General features: G+C 38.9%; 1 protein-coding gene across 1 annotated transcript in view; it reads left to right on the plus strand.

Moving 5' to 3' along the window:
• The window catches only part of LAPTM4A (lysosomal protein transmembrane 4 alpha), a 43,886-nt gene extending 29,319 nt beyond the window's left edge, over positions 1-14,567 (plus strand). Inside the window, exons 3-7 of the mRNA XM_086926286.1 lie at positions 7,546-7,622; positions 7,715-7,837; positions 12,158-12,253; positions 12,923-13,021; positions 13,910-14,567. Coding sequence (XP_086782412.1) covers positions 7,546-7,622; positions 7,715-7,837; positions 12,158-12,253; positions 12,923-13,021; positions 13,910-13,984 — 470 coding nt within the window. The 3' untranslated portion in view covers positions 13,985-14,567. The remainder of the gene's footprint in view (positions 1-7,545; positions 7,623-7,714; positions 7,838-12,157; positions 12,254-12,922; positions 13,022-13,909) is intronic.
• The last annotated feature ends 269 nt before the right edge of the window (positions 14,568-14,836 follow it).

Consider the following 14,836-nt stretch of genomic DNA (forward strand, 5'->3'; position numbering starts at 1 on the left):
GTCAGATAGTTTTAACAAATAAATACTGACTGGGTTATCTGGTCGACATGTTTCTGCGGACGTTTAAAGGTCCACATTGGTACCTGCCGCTTCCTCAGGACCCATAATTAGTTGCTACTGCTTATGTGATAAATAAAAAACAATTGTGAACAAAAATGGTAAATGTCACCTGTTCACATCTGGATTCCCTCCTGGTAGAGTAGAAGAATTCCAGATGTCGAGTTGCCATAACACACACACACATAGATAGCAAGAACAAAAACAGGAGAACATACCATCATTAATATGAATAACCATCGTAATTATTAACGTGATGTTCTTGCATGGTAATTGAATTGAGTATTTTCAAAACAACATAGGCTCACCTTTAATTCAAGGGGGAAGTGTTTCCGCCTCACCTGGCAAACAGCTCAGGATAATGGAGCCCCGCTCTACAGTACAAAAAATTATTTAAAAATATATTAAGCTTGTGATGACCTGTGTGGTCGCCCTGCAGTTAGACTTTCAAAGGGTCAAACAGAAGTAAAGGGATCGGCGTGTGTTCAATCCTGACTAAAACATGGGCCTATTATCTCTTAGAGGTAAGATTACAAGTTGTGAAAGATCTTATTGTGCGCAAAGACTGTCTTGTTATTAAATGGAATCCTGGTTTCTATTCAATGAAAGAAAAACCAATTCATCACTGCGCCCAGTTCGTGTTGTCATGTAGAGTGATGCAGTTTCCTTTTTATTTATTTTCAGGCTATCGTGTACTTTACACGAAGCGTTAATTTAAGAAAGGCTTTGTCACAAAAGGATCAGCCACTTTATGCAAGGCTCTGAATATGGGGCCTCTGTCGAAAAACTACCTCATTCCTATTTCGAATTTGAAGAGAAAACAACTCTGTGCTTTAAGTGCATTTCTATTTAAACGCTGCCGTTTATGAATCGTGACCTGGCAATGAACCCGTGTGGTGATCAGAGGCCAGTCACCTCTCACCCCTCAAATAATGAGCTCGGTTCTAACGCGCATTCAATACACTGCGTGAGGCATGAATCACTTAATGCTCGGTTAGAACAACACACCGCATTTGTACTTTGTAATGAAAGTTTTAAACTCAGGTGCGTGTAAATGTGCACAGCAGATCTTTCTAGCGCTTTATGGTGGAAGTTTAAAACTAGAGTTGATATCAAAGTACTAGACAGGAACTGCATTTCTAGCGCGCATTTAAGTAAAAGTCCCTACATGTAATGTTCTCCTTACATCTCCGTCGGTACTCCTGGCAGCCTTCTGGGCTGTTTGGGGAGGTACCGCGGCAGAGGTTGTGGCTTCCTTATTGAATGTGGCTCAGTTCCCATTGGATGTCTCCGCCCACATGGCCCCGCAGTTGTTTCTGGGAGATGTAGTCCACAAATTTTTTTTAATTTTTTTTTACATCCATTCTACCTGACCATGTGTATGATTTTAATCTCACTCCTGTATATTAACACATGATGGCCAGCGATCTTAGAATCCATAGTTCCTTTATGGAATAACAACATAAGTATCTTAAAGCGAAATTTCACCAAATGAAGGGCCACATTTTTACATGAATTAGCAAGGTAGGGGTATTTATGATTACCTCACTTATGTATAATTAGGATCGTTGTAATTTACGATAGACAACAGCTTAGTTGTTAAACAGTGGGGTCTATCATCTAATGGTGATATGTCAAAAAGGGTATTTTTTGTTCAGTTACACAGAACGTTAGTTTGAAGCTATCATTTCATAGTGACATCCAAGGGATGTCTTCATTCAGGCCTGCTTTGTCACAATTTAACTTGTAGACCCATTTTTGCTCTATCATGAAGAGATATTTAGACACGTCCGTTATATGTGCCGGGATGTTAGGTTGTTCCAACACAGTCCATTCAAATTCAGTTGGTTTACGCCCTGCTTCTATGAAGTGATTTGTTAGTATGGTGGCCTGTGTATTACACCTAATTGTGCTCTTATGTTCGGAGATTGGATGTATGACGTTACAACGCACTCTGTTACAACGCATTTTTTACAACGCAGGATCCATTACATCGCATGGCTTTACAACGCATGACATTACATAGCAGATGCTATTACAACGCATGCCATTACAATGTAAGTATAGGTAAGTTTATTACTTTTAAAAAAAATGTAATTAATTTAAATTTAATTAATTAAACGTAAATTATTTTTGAATAATTATTTTGTACATATATTACTTTAATTTGATTTAAAAAGGAACTATTAATAACAAAGAACTATTTTTAATAAATATTAAAATAATTAAAATTAATTTTTAAAATTAAATTAAGATTAATTTTAAAACTAAACCCTAAAAATACCCCTGTACCCCAAAACCAGCCTTAAAATCTAAAAATACCCCTGTACCCCAAAACCCAAACCCAGCCCTGAAACCTAAAAATACCCCTGTACCCCAAACCCAAACCCAGCCCTGAAACCTAAAAATACCCCTGTACCCCAAACCCAGCCCTGAAACCTAAAAATACCCCTGTACCCCAAAACCCAAACCCAGCTCTGAAACCTAAAAATACCCCTATAACCAAAAACCCAAACCCAGCCCTGAAACCTAAAAATACCCCTGTACCCCAAAACCCAAACCCAGCCCTGAAACCTAAAAATACCCCTGCACCCCAAAACCCAAACCCAGCCCTGAAACCTAAAAATACCCCTGTACCCCAAAACCCAAACCCAGCCCTAAAACCTACAAATACCCCTGTACCCCAAAACCCAGCCCTGAAACCTAAACATACCCCTGTACCCCAAAACCCAAACCAGCCCTAAAACCTACAAATGCCCCTGTACCCCAAAACCCAGCCCTAAAACCTAAATACCCCTGTACCCCAAAACCCAAACCCAGCCCTAAAACCTAAAAATACCCCTGTACCCCAAAACCCAGCCCTGAAACCTAAAAATACCCCTGTACCCCAAAACCCAAACCCAGCCCTAAAACCTAAAAATACCCCTGTAACCCAAACCCAGCCCTAAAACCTAAAAATACCCAAACACCCCAAAACATATACCTCAGTACCCCAAAACATATACTCCTATACTCATACTTATTTTATAAAATTACTTAAATTAATATATTTAATTTAGAATATAAAAAACATAAATTAATAAATTTATGTATTATTAATATTAATTAAATTAATAAAATAATAATAAATACAATTTTAAAAAAATTATATACTTACCTATACTTACATTGTAATGGCATGCGTTGTAATAGCATCTGCTATGTGAAGTCATGCGTTGTAAAGGCATGCGATGTAATGGATCCAGCGTTGTAAAAGTTGCGTTGTAATAGAAGTGCGTTGTAAAAGTTGCGATGTAACGGTTGTTTCCCTCGGAGATTCTTGTTCTTATTTTCCGAGTAGTCATCCCGACGTACCTGAGTGAACAGGGACAGGTAATTAGATAGATCAGTTTACTACTATTACAATTGGTGAAACGTCTTTGTTCCCAAGGCCGACCCGTCCCTATGTCGATGGTGGTGGAGCGTTTAGTCTGGGGGCAGGCAGCACAGTTTCCACAGGGATGGCGTCCTGTTACGGGAGGCATTTTCATAGTGTGCCCACTTGATGGACCACTCTCGTAGGTGGTCTGGTGTGTACCAACTGATCTCTGAGGCTGATGCCGCCCTTGTAAGCAAAAAGAGGGCGCTCAAGGGAATCGGTTCCAGTGTTTAGAATTCTCCAATGTTTTAGAATGATGCGCTGAATCGCATTAGATCTTGTACTGAATGTATTGACTCATGTCATTCTGTTGTTTGTCTCCTTCGGGGTCGCAGGTTCTAGCAAGGCTTCCCGGTTATTGTTAGCTGCTCTCTTTTTTGAGCGTTTGATCAGATTTTTAGGATAGTTCTTCTCTTAAAGTTTATCTTCCAAATCCTTGGAATGTTTGTTGAAATCCTCCTTGTTTGTGCAATTCCGCTGTATACGTAGAAATTGCCCAAATGGCAGATTGTCACGTAGTGACTTAGGGTGAGAGCTATTATATTGTAACAGCGAATTGTGAGCCATAGGCTTCCTGTATAGCTCAGATTTTAGACCTTGTTGTGATGCTGTAATTAATAGGTCTAGGAAAGCCAGTGAATCATGATTGTACTCCACTGTGAAGCGCAAAAATCCTTTGCGGTTGTTCAACCATTCATGAAAGGCTAGAAGAGACGGTATAGTGCCACGCCACACCACCATTATATCATCGATATACCTCTTCCAAACCCGTACTGATGTTAAGTACGGATTCCCAGTCTGCAATACGTGATCTTGTTCGAATTTGTGCATATACAAATTAGCCAGGCTCGGCGCAAAAACGCTGCCCATGCTAGTCCCAGATGTTTGTAGGTAGCATTGGCCCTCAAATTCGAATAAATTCTCTTTCATGGCTATTGTAGCCAGATCCATGATCACGGAGACGGGTGTTAGAGTCCAGATCTTGTTCTCTTAGTAGGGTTTCTATAACTTCCAATGTTTCGTTCTGGGGGATGGAGGTTTACAACAACTCCACGTCGAAGGATACTAGGTCTATTGTGGAGTCAAATTCTATTTCAGGCAACAGTCTTGGCAGATCTTTCGTATCTTGTAGATAAGTGGGCATGAGTTTTACCAGTGGTCTTAAAAAGGTGTCCACAAAAGTCGATAAAGGTTCCAACAATGATCCAATGCCTGAGATGATGGGCCGGCCTGGAGGGGGTCTCTGCGCTGTATACATTTTAGGCAGGACGTAGAAATATGGTTTTATTGGGTGTGGAGTTTTCAAGAAGGCAGCCTCATTGGTCGTAATCCATCCTTCTGCTAATGCCTCCTCTGCAATGTGTCCAATGATCATAGTTGGTCTGGCTGTGGGATCTTCTTTGACGAGCTGATAGGATCGTGTGTCTCTCAACTGTTGTAAGCACTCTTCCCTGTAAGCTGTTGTATCCATGAGTACCGTCGCACCGCCTTTATCGGCTGGTTTGATTGTAATCGACTGGTCATCCATCAAGGCCTTCAATGCCTCTTGTTCTGATTTGGGAATGTTCATGAAGGGTTTATGGGTTTGCTTGAACAATTCTTGAATGTCATGCTGTACCGCTTCTTCGAACGTTACTACTTTCACTGGCACAGTCGCAGCCGGAGGACTAAACGTCGATGGTCTTTTAAGTCCGGTGTTTAGGACTCCCGCTTCTTCACTGTCAGCTTTTGAAAAGAAAAAGTGGAGTCTCACCTTCCTGAAAAGTTTTGAGATTTCAATCTGAGTTTGGAATGGGTTTCCTGCGTTTGTTTTGACAAATCCAAGGCCTCGGTTGAGTACCTTTTCTTCCAGTGGTGTGAGGGTCCGTGAGCTCAAATTAATTAGAAGGCTGCCCCCGTGCTCGTTCCTGCTTGGTCCTGTGGGATCCGCTTGCCGCTCCGGAGGTCCATCGATTGCGGGGGGGGACATTCCACTGTACTTGGCCTTGTGGAGCCCGGCGTCTCCCGCGCGATGTTGAATGGAATTATGTGGCATGGCATGGCATGGCATGGCATGGCATGGCATGGCATGGCATGGCATGTGTATTTATGTGGATTGTTGTGTCAGATACTCGTTCTCTGGTATGTTTATATTATTAAGACACTCCTCGTATCGAAATGAATACATGTGTAACTATTGCTTGTAAAGTCAATAGTAATTTTCTCTGCCGCATTTATTCTTTTGAAAGCAGCATCGTCCAAATTACGTTAAATTTGACCGATAGAAAACATGAAGTTCAAGCTTAAAGTGGAAATAAAAATAAATCTTGGATTGCAAATAAATTAGAATGCAGATTGGAATGCTACATCTATCGATGTACACCTAACTCCATGCTTCTAGTCTAACTAAAACAGAGTTACCTTTATTAGTGCAGTTCACCTAACTGTCTGAATATGCTTAATTAATAATTAAATCGAACATAATTAATAATATGATGGTTTAACCCATTAGGACGTTGCCATGTTTAGAGCTCAATGAAGACAGTGGAGTAGCGCAGGCCAGTAATGTCTATTATAGGCCTTCGGCTACTATTGTCCTGTGTTTACCTTTCTGTTTTCCTTGTTAATTTTAGAACATTAAACCTGCAGTAGATAGAATGTTGTAATAGAATTTTAGCCCTTCTTATTCTGGCTTATAACAGTTAAAAAAAAAAAACCCTCCCCTTGCTAACCGTTCTAGCTAGAGGTTGATGGGCAATAATGCAATTGTAATCCTAGAGAGAAATAGGCACTGAGTTGGCAGTGCTGCAGATGTAGGATAATGCACAGAGGTCAGGCGTGGAGTGGGTAGGCATTTCTCCAAGGGAATGCAGTAGTCTGTGGGTTCGCACACACCACTACTATCCCCATCGTGATTGTAATGTCTTCCATAGTTTAGTAAGTATTAGGTAATCACGAAGTTGGGGTCTCCAGCTCCAATTTAACATTTGTTTTTTTTATATTCTGTTCATTATTAAAACACAACATTGCCAATGCTGTGCAAGAGTTAGGGTTAGTCTTAGAAATGTAAAATGTGACTTCGGATTACCAGTATTTAGCTTTCTATGAGTACTATGATTGCTGTGTCTCTGTAATACCATATTTTTTAAAATATTATTTTGAATTATGATTGCACCTGCATAGCACAACATTTATTTTCTCTATATTGTTGAAACAAAGTATACAATCCCCACCTTTGCATGAGTAAACAAGTAAACTTATATCTATCATCTCATTTATTGTTCGATGTTGCACCATGCAAGATTTCACTTCTGATTTAAAATAAAAAAAATGCTGTACTTCTCAATCCGTTAACTATCAAGAGTACTTTCCCAAGTATGTTCCCCATCACAAAGTAGAGCTCAGCTGCTGCTGAGATCTGCCACCCAACGATTAACATTTCTCAAGGCATTTTCAAATGTGCTGCTCCTCACTTAATAGGCCTCAGGCACTCCCAGATTTGCCACTTTATCCTCATGTTATGCTTAGATTTGTCACCAATGGCGTTGTAACCCCTCAGGCATAAAAATCTATTGAGTAAAAAGTGAATGTGACCTGGCGAGAGGATCACCAATTGAAAGGTAGTCTCACCCCAAACCCAGTGTGATTGTTTTGAAGTTTGATAATGAAGATGACCCATGTAAGACACATACACACTGATCTATCACCCAACAAAAAAGACTGCACAGTGACCTCCCATAAGTTCAAGTTTTTAAACTCCTCCCTCGCAAGATAGCTGACAAAAGTATGAGTCTGCGCTATGGTGGACTATGGCGGGCTGCTGTACAACATGGCTTAAATAAAACTTTGAAAAAGAGCTATGACGCGGTCAATGATGGCCACATCCTAGCGCTTTTTTATTTATGTTAAAGCTATGTTGCTCAGCAGCTCGCCCTGCTGTGCAACATGTTAAAATAAATAAAACTGTGACAAAGTTAATAGAAAGCGCATAGGTGGAAAACCTATTGGCTTTGCAAATGCTTGTTTTAAGAATGGTGGAAAGGTTTACAGTCAGTTGGTTAAAGTAAATGTTGTTGCTTCTCTTCACACAGAAAATGCCTGTGTTCTCTTTGCCATCTCCCTTCTCATGTTTACAATCAGTGCCATGATGGTGTACGGGTCAATCGCTGTGAGTACATCTTTTACATTTCAGTAAGACCTTCTTAAAATTTTCCAATATATTTGGACAAACTAATTGACTTTCTTATTCTTTCATAAAAGCATCGAGGAGGTTGGCTGATTCCATTTTTCTGCTATCAACTCTTTGACTTTGCACTCTGCTGCCTTGTAGCCATAAGCTCTCTTACATACTTGCCAAGAATTAAAGACTATTTAGAACAGTTGGTAAGTGACCCTCTCCTACCGTCCATTTTTATAACCTGTTATTTAAGTTTTTCAAAAGATGTGTTTGAAGCAAGTTATTTACTAAGTGACACTAATATATGGATATGGATATCATTTGCGAGTTGGTGCGAAGCAAGACTCTTGACAAAATGTAAAGTTCATAAGTTTATTCATTAATAAGAACCCAGCTGTAAATCGAGGAGGACAAGCAGGGCACTCATCTTCCAGCCTCGTACTGTCCAAGACTGCCTAACAAGATTCCACAATCGGAACACACTGCTATGGAATACTGCATGGCAATCTAGACTCGAGGACATAAACACAAAACTTCCCCTTTCCTTAAAACAAATAAAAACAATTTAAAACAATACACTTCAATATTATGTAGAAATCACAAGTTTGATCTAATAACACATTGTAATGAGAGCAAAATAAAATAAACCTATGCTAGATGAATTAAGGACAAACATGTGTAATGTAGTCATTTAAGTAGAGTGGTTTAACACAATTTCTTCTAGCTCTAGTTACATCAGAATTTCCATCATGAACGTGAAGATCCTTGGTTGATGTTGGACTCACAAGAACTGGGAATATTAATGCGAATGCAAGATGAATCACCCTTTTCCCCCTCACCAACACATGGAGAATTGGGAACAGAAACACATCTCATATCTCTTGCAACATCCGAGGCAGAACTAGTGTTACCAGTGGCATCTTGGATCCAATCATACTTAATTAGACGATGAACAGAATGGTCATCTTGACGTGTATTGGGTTCAAATTCACTTCTAAATTTGGCAATACGACTAGAATGCCAGACTTTTCCATCACTTAATAAGGCTGAATTACACATTACTTTGATAACTTTTAAAGGAGCAGAAAATGTACTTTCTCCTTTACGTGTCGGCCTCCCCTTCTTTACTTTCACGATGTCACCTATGCAAAGATGCACTTTATTTACTTTGAGTATGGTCAAATACTTATTTTTGTTTATGTTGAGTATCTTCTAAAGACTGCCTTACTTTTTTTGCCCTCCAAATTACGGAATCAGCACATTTTAACCAACCCATATTGTCTTTCGTACGAGGAAGTCTTCCCCTCGTCAGTTCAAACTGGGAATACCCTGATGATTCACAACAAGTAATTCTGTAAGCATTGACTGTTTTTCTTAGCTCATCTTCCCATTCCAAGCAATTACTAAGACATTTCAATAACGCCCTTAATAACTCTATAGAAGCGTTTTACAGAACCGTTCCCTTCTGGGTGATGTATAGAAGTAGTTCTGTGGTTAATGCCAGCTTCCTTAATGACATTTTTGAAAGAATCACTGATTAATGGAGCACAATTTATCAGAAATAATGTCTTTAGGGAGACCTTCACGGCCAAATACGTCAGCTAGAAACATGAGTACCGATTCAGTATCTGCTTTGTCAACAATTTTGTATTCAGGCCACTTAGAAAAGTGATCTACAACAACAATGATGTACTTAGACATATTTTTACATGTAACAATCCCTAAATGACCTGCATGGCATAAGTTAATCTTATTTCGAAAATCCACTGGAGGAACAAGTCTTCCATATCTGATTAACAAATCATTCTCAACAGATAAATCATTCCTAACTTCCCAAAAAGGAAATAAATTCTTCTCTAAAATAGATTTTGTAGGCCAGCCTTTCTGGACACGGTTGATGACAGTAACCAAAGTTGAATCATGTGCTAGGCTTTGTTTCCATTCATCATGAGAAATGCTCTGTAACTCATTACCAAACACACTTGAAACACACTTGAAAGAGATGAACAATCAATACAGCCGCTGTATTGATAATCTCTTTAAAGATACTTTATGAAGATTGCAATAAAATCATCTTATGAACATCAATGAAGGACTTTTACTCATTCGTGAATGCATACAAATATTTTGTCAGATATTTTTGATGTACTGTTCTTGATTTTTGTTGCCTCTATTCTTTCTTTTTTTTAATGAAGTTGTAAGTAACTTTTGCTAGGTTACCAGAAAGATTCCTTAGATCCCTGCAATTGCATCACACACAATACGTAGACGCGTACGTAATAGACGATCTGAACGCCGCAAGTCGCGCACTCTCCTGGAACGGTGGGCGAGGTGGGCAAGTCGCTCACAATTCTAGAGCGGCGGGTGACAAAGCATGTCGCTGACTTTAAACCATGCAACCCTTCAAGCGCCAGGAAACTGCCAGTCCAAAAGAGTCAAGGTGCAGACAACCCAATTATAGAAACAAGGTAAATCCTCCCGCGAAGCGTTGCACTTACTTCTGCTTGTAAAAACTATCCGTCTTCCAGCCACAGTTATCCAGCCACAGTTACGTTTTCCACATAAGTAGATTAAACTTCCGCCAAACAGCATTTAAAAGTTGATGTGGGTTCAATCTTGCTGGGTTCAAATTGACCAGCCCGACGCCAATGTTGCGAATCAAGACTCTTCACAAAATGTAAAGTTTGTAGGTTTATTCATTAATAAGAACCCAGCTATAAATTGAGAAGGACAAGCTGAACACTCCTCTTCCAGCCTCATACTGTCAGACTGCCTAACAAGATTCTACAATCAGAAGACACTGCTATGGAATACTGCGTGGCAATCTAGACACAAGGACATAGACTCAACACGAGTTTCAGCACTAAGTCTTTGAGTTTTAGGAACCCGTGCACCAGTTGCAGGTACTCAAGGTTTCAAACTTACTGACATGCAGGTGTTTCTTTTGTTTGTTTGTCTTACGGAGGTCAGAGTGAAATGGGTAGCAACACTCTTTAGCTTTGTCCATCTTTTCCGAACTTCTACATAATGAATGCTGTAGAAAGCATAATTTATGAGCTATAATGTAAAAGAAGCTTCTATAGCCTAGTACAATAATGGCTATGTTTTGTAGGTTTCTTCAGTTAAGTATGAGCAGCAAACAGGAGTTAATGACTTCTTAAAAGTCCTGTGACTTCATTATTCGAGCAGCATGTGGGGTATATATTTCTGAGTCTTTTACCTCCCGTATTAGATTTGAAATATACATTTAAGGGTCGATATTGAGAAGATGATGATTTTTGGATTGGATTGCATGACTTCCATAGGAAACCTGTCATTTACACCAGATTCTAAATGTGATAATTCACTACTATGACGCAGCAGCTGTTGATATCGAAATTCATTACACAATGTTACTATGTCAAAAAGTCTTCCAGTCCTTACTTGCAGATCTTTCTGAGAGCCTGTTAGTGCAATGCTGCTTGTATGCTTTGACTAAAAGCAGATATCACAGCAGCAGGATAGGTATTGAAGGTAGGGAAGGTGGTGGGGGTTGATTAAGGATGGCAGTAAGGTATTTTTTTCACATTTTGGGGTCAGAAAGAAGAGCCCATGTTAAGTATGCCAACTTGAGCTTTGCTCTCCTTTTCTATTTGTCACTCGGAACCTCTTGGAGAAAAACATTCCCATAATTCACTGTTACTCATCTAGAATTCTATCCATTACACTAGTCGTTCGTGTGGATTCTGATCAAGTACCATGAAGCTCAACCAAAAAGGGTCTCATTTTCACGCCCAGAAACTGTAGTTTATCTTTGAATGCTGGAGTTTGTATCCCTATGTGAATACTTAGATGTGTATGAAATATTACATTTGTTGGTCAGCAGACAAAGTGGATTTGTGATTGGTGTTTAAGGTGTGGCAATGGGTGTATTTAGGTTCCACAATAGAGGTAGAGATTAGCGTAATCTAATACTTGTATCGTCAGTGATTCTAAATGTGGGCTCGTTACTCTAGATTGCAAATCAGATGTATAGATGTAGGCTGAGAACTCTTGGGTGCCAATTTTATTGCATATGTAAGTGTCCGTAGAAGGAAAACAGCATGAAGACTGGGGAGGTGAAGGGAGAATAGAAAGGAAGACAGGAGGAGGATAATATGAAAGGTTTTATTAAAGGTTTCATTTGAAGTGCAGATCATTGTTTTATAATTTATAAAGATTGAAAGAGATGCTCATAATTTAAAAAAGGAAAATGGGAAGCAAAACGAGTAGTTATTAAAATTCACTGAAATTTAAAATCTGCATGTAGTAAGGTGCTGTTAACCATGGAATATACTAAGTACTTCGTAAAATAGGCCAGGTCTTCCCGATGAGAAACTTTCAATGACTGTAAAGTAGTGCACTTAATTACTGCATTTTCATGTTCAGCGCAGCATAAACCGTACGAGAAATTACTAGTAAAATAAACTATTCTAAAATGCACACAATTACATTAAATGCTATAACCTTGTTTTTGTGTTCTAATTTTTTTTTTGTTTTGTAAATAGCCTGATTTCCCATACAAAGATGACCTGCTATCTCTGGACTCCAGCTGTCTTTTGTTTATTGTCCTGGTGTTTTTTGTTTTCCTAATAATTTTAAAGGTAAGTTGGGATTCTTTCGTGTTGCGATAGCAAAGTTACACCGCATCAGTGTAAAATGACCCCCTGCCCCTCCGTTGTATGTTGTAAACAGTAATGTTATCTTATTACAGAATATACAACTGTTTAACAGTTTCTGTTGCCTAAAGTTATTAGTGCTTATTAGAAAGAAGAATGAGCAGCACAAAAGGTAAACTAAGAGCAGTATTAACCAACTTGAATATCTTCACCACTGTCCTAAAAACATAAATAATTGCATTCAGACAAAACTGAGACTTGGTGCGTTTCATTTCCTCACATTAAATATATACAGTACAAAATATAACCGGCCATCCAAGTAGTTCATGTGGGATCAATGTTTTTTATTACTTTTTATTTTTTTCCAGAAAGTTTTCTTTAAGTGAAATAAAAAAATATATTGTTAGTAAAGGAGTCTCAGCAAGGTCGGACAAAATTGGTAAAGGCATGCCAGATAGGTACAACAGTGCTTTGGTGCCAGGAAGCTGACAGCGACATGGCTCTCAAACTGCTTATTGAAATTCATTTGAAATCCTAGTCATTGAAGTTCTCTTATATTTTTGAATTATGCTAGAACAGTATTTAAAATGCTGTATTTTCACCAGGAAACCTCAAAGTAGCCAAAGTTCTTAGTTTGGAATATTTATTTTACAGGCCTATTTGATTAACTGTGTGTGGAACTGCTACAAATATATCAACAACCGAAATCTGCCGGAGATAGCGGTCTACCCTGCTTTTGAAGCTCCTCCTCAGGTAAACATTATATTAGATGCATGTAGATAGAACACATTTATAGCCTGATTTAGGAGTTGTGCTGTACTGGTGTGGTGGTAACTCCACATGCAAAAAAACCTTTTGCCATGTAGTAACATCGTACCGGTACCATTTAATTGCAGGTTAAACCCTATAAAATTCGGACTTCCTTTGTGGACCAGCCACATTGAATTCCCATTTCTTTGGTGTTTAAGACACATTTACAGGTGGTAAATACATGCTATGGAGGGAGCTGACTATGAAATAGAAGCTACGTTTTGGCTGGTTGGAGCACTTCAGCCCCCCCCCCCCCCACCCCCCCTCCTCCTCCAACCAAATTCTCACTCTTGTCTCCCCACGCCAGAAAGTGAAAGCCTCTTACACTTTCTCACTCCTAAGCCACCGGAAGGAATCCGGTATGGTGTTCCAACGCCTGGGAAAGCCAGGTATGTGTACAGCAGCAAACTCAAAATCACACAGAGCAGAATTCAGTTCTGGAATTCTCCTCCTCCTTACTCCTAATCAGAGCTTGGGTGGTCATTTCACTTCTCACTCCTTAGTTTTGAAGGATTAAAAGAATCCATAGGTACGTGCATTTTATTAAGTGAAACTAGACTTTTCTTGGGCACAGCACAATTTTCTTGAGCGAAGTTAGAGTCCTATTTTAGAGATTTTGTTTTTAGAATTCGGATACAATTTAGAAAAATAAATGGAAAAGTGCTAGACTTCCTTTTTCCTTTGTAGCCAAGAGAACACAAACTAGAAACTAAAGAAACAATGAGCCTTCTATCGCAAGTGATTGTAGAGAGAAGGTACCTTGGTGATAAGCAGACTAAATCACACCTTCAGTTATGTTCCTACTAAAGACTTTCTCTTTTTCTCTTTTAGTATATTCTTCCATCTTATGAAATGGCAGTCAAGATGCCTGAAAAGGACCCCCCACCTCCTTACATACCTGCCTAAAGCGATTGTGCTTTTGACGGTGATTGTCTGTTACTTGTGGAGTGGATTTGTTTTTCATTTATCCTGCAAGCTGCTTAAATAAGTGGTGTTTAGGAGCCATTCATATTTTTGCATTTATTTTCAACAAACACTTAATAGTAGCCCTGGAATAAATATTTTCTCATTTCTTTGTACTTGTGTGTTTTCCAGAGTCTGGTAAGGAAATTGTATTGCCTTAATTTCTAGCAAAAATGTATTGTAACCCACACAATTATAACTGTCCTGAAGGCAATCTGTTCAACGGCAAAACAAATCAATTCCAAGTGTTTACAGAGAAGATAATGATGCAGTTCAGGACTGTGGTACTTTTTTGCACTTTCGTACACCATGAACCTATGTTTCTGACAGGTTATTAAATTCCTACAAAAAGGTAAAACATTTTTACAGGAGAGTAGAAAGGGGTTTGCAGCATGCTGTGAATGCAAGAAATGGGCACACTACAGTATACCAGATTTTAAGTGTGATAAATGATGATTGCATGTTTCTAATTAAATTGTATCTTTATTTGTGATAAGATTATACTTTCATAAAATCTTTTAAGAAACATTGTGGTTTTGAATTTTTTTGAAAATCAAGGCCAGATCAACAGGCCGACCCGTATTGCACTATAGTACAAAGCATACAAGACCGCTTTTAGCTACTTCTGAAATGGGGGTAGACTACTGCTGCTTTAAGTTACTTACCTACAGGGTTGCATTGATGTCCATCGCAGGTCATTCGTTCTTGGGTAGACTGAGCTTTATTGTGATTTCACCTTTGGTCCTTTGTGAGTATACATATATACCAACCACCATAAAACATACATTGTCTAAA

The sequence above is a fragment of the Lissotriton vulgaris genome, chromosome 6 (genome assembly GCF_964263255.1).
Source record: "Lissotriton vulgaris chromosome 6, aLisVul1.2, whole genome shotgun sequence".
In the NCBI taxonomy this organism is placed as follows: domain Eukaryota; kingdom Metazoa; phylum Chordata; class Amphibia; order Caudata; family Salamandridae; genus Lissotriton; species Lissotriton vulgaris.